The sequence below is a fragment of the Austrofundulus limnaeus genome, unplaced genomic scaffold, assembly GCF_001266775.1.
Source record: "Austrofundulus limnaeus strain Quisiro unplaced genomic scaffold, Austrofundulus_limnaeus-1.0 Scaffold3, whole genome shotgun sequence".
NCBI lineage: Eukaryota > Metazoa > Chordata > Actinopteri > Cyprinodontiformes > Rivulidae > Austrofundulus > Austrofundulus limnaeus.
The window spans coordinates 3,971,777-3,973,917 of record NW_013952405.1 but is presented as its reverse complement, the minus strand read 5'-3'; the positions used below and the strand labels follow the sequence as shown (position 1 = coordinate 3,973,917).

The 2,141-nt window shown below is 40.0% G+C and overlaps 1 protein-coding gene across 2 annotated transcripts in view; it reads right to left on the bottom strand.

The window, feature by feature from the left end:
• Positions 1 to 229: 229 nt before the first annotated feature.
• The window catches only part of zgc:194242 (uncharacterized methyltransferase YdaC), a 5,430-nt gene continuing 3,518 nt past the window's right edge, over positions 230 to 2,141 (bottom strand). For both annotated transcript variants that reach the window (XM_014017888.1, XM_014017895.1), the window contains exons 2-4: positions 1,603 to 1,859; positions 557 to 737; positions 230 to 459 (exon numbers count right to left, since the gene is read on the bottom strand). In XM_014017888.1, the coding sequence (XP_013873342.1) occupies positions 266 to 459; positions 557 to 737; positions 1,603 to 1,857 (630 nt within the window). In that variant the 5' untranslated portion in view covers positions 1,858 to 1,859 and the 3' untranslated portion in view covers positions 230 to 265. The remainder of the gene's footprint in view (positions 460 to 556; positions 738 to 1,602; positions 1,860 to 2,141) is intronic.

The window sequence follows — 2,141 nt, the reverse complement described above, 5'->3', positions numbered from 1 at the left end:
AACAAAAGTAAGAGAAATTTAGGATAAAAATACGAACATGTTCTTGCATGAGGCCCAATGTGTACTTTTGTGCATAGGCAACACTGAACAAAGTGCTGAAATTCAGTGACACATTTGAGGAATCTTAAACTGTCTAAATAATGTAATAATTGGTATTAGGTATTTTCTTATTAATACAATTAAACACAGTTGATCCCATTTTCAATGCCACGCCATAAAAACCCTTGTGTTTTCATGAAATTAACTTGGAATACACGCAATGTCATTATAAGGCAGTGGCAAAAATAGCCTTAAAGGTTAGATTTTTATCTTGTTTGTCTTCCATCCTGACGTCAGTGAAGCCAGAGTCCCTCAGAGCTGCCATATAGGCCTCTGGACGCCAGTTCTCTCCTGGCATCACTCCCTTCGCTCCCAAAGCAGTTATATGGGCAAGCCTCATTGTGGTCACCACCCGGCCACCTGGATGAGTTTAAATATGAAATCATAGTGTKTGGGGTAAGCTTTAGATCAAATTATGAATGTATTTTAAAAAATACGGCTTGTTTTGCGACATTACCTGGTTTGATTACACGATGTATTTCCAAGGCAGCCTTTCTGAGGTCAGGCCAGAAATAGTAGCAGTTACAGTGGAAGACTTTATCCACAGTGTTGTCTGCCAGAGGCATGGCAGCTACATCACAAAGGTGTAAGGTCACTTTGCCACTGGCGATGAGTCCCTTCAATCGTTCTTTTGCCATCTATCACAGCAGAAAGCAAAAATGATGCTCAGTTCCTAAAAGGTGTGATTCCTCTCCTTCAGTTAGAAAAAAAGCTTCAAACTATAAATCTACGTTCACACTGCAGGCAAAAGTAACCCAAGTCTGATTTCCTTGCCAATATGAAACCCATATCAGACTTTTTTATGACAGTCTGAGCATGACAAGTCTGATTCTTTCAAATCTAACTGAGGTCTTCTTCATATGTAGTACAAAATCTGATGCATATCAAATGTTTTTCAAAGTGACTGTATTCTAAACGGTCAAGTTCCACTTTATCAGACTTTTACGTTACTGAGGTATATTGATGCTATCAATACCAACATCATGCAGTTTAAAGTTTGGGACTTCAAACCTCTTCAGTTCCAGTTGTTTTGTCATTTTTAAACTTGCCATATCGATACTAACATGATGGATACTTGAGGTTGTTTCTACTTTTAGTTCGTGGCCTATATTCTATAAGAGTAATTCTGCACCTTAGTAGGCAGGAAGTGACAAGATCAAATGTAACTAGCTGCTGAATGTTAACACTGTCTGATGGAGGCTGCATTTAAATTATAACCACAGCTATAAAAATAATCGTATTCGAGCAAAAAAGGTTGGAATTAAGATCTGCAGTGTGAACAGTCTTTGTTATTGTTTTATCTTTTTTTTTTACTATTAGATTATTCTAACATCTAAAATAACGAACTAGGTCTGAGTTCATGGCTTGCTTAAGTTAAATGGAGAGTTTTCAGACACGGTTTAAAGACAAGCTTTGTCACAAATGTAAAAAGATAAAAATATGTAAAAAATGGGGAAATGAAGTCTTCATTACGTTTCTTATATACATGTATTGATACTTCACCTGATGCATGTACTCAGAGTAATCCACCCCTATAATGTGGCCTGCAGGCCCGGTGAGGAGCTTGGCTGCGGCCTGCAGACCCAGACCTGGACCATGACCCAGCTCCAGCACCGTTTCCCCCGGCTGGATCTCCAACATCTGTACAGCACTGTCCTCCAGAACCTGGTTGCGAGCTTTAAACATTTTGCTGAGGAGCCATCCCCCCAGCGATCGAGTGGGCTTGCCCAACTGTTTCCCCAACTTTTCAGCCCACATGACTAGAGAAACGAAACAAAAGATGAGTCAGTTGTGTTTGGAGACTGACCTCTATCACTCTTTCTGGAACGGAGGGTAGAATTTGCATTTAAATAAACTGACACATTTTATAACGTCGGCTGTAATTGAGCTTCCCCTCCTTGAAAGACCAGCATCCACCAGGTGTGTTGGAGCAGAGAAACAAGTAAATCATGCAGGGCTGTGGCCCTTGAGGACCAGCACTGCCCACCCCCTGTTTCAGCATGATATAAAGTTCAAATAAAACAAAACAATCAATTTTGCAC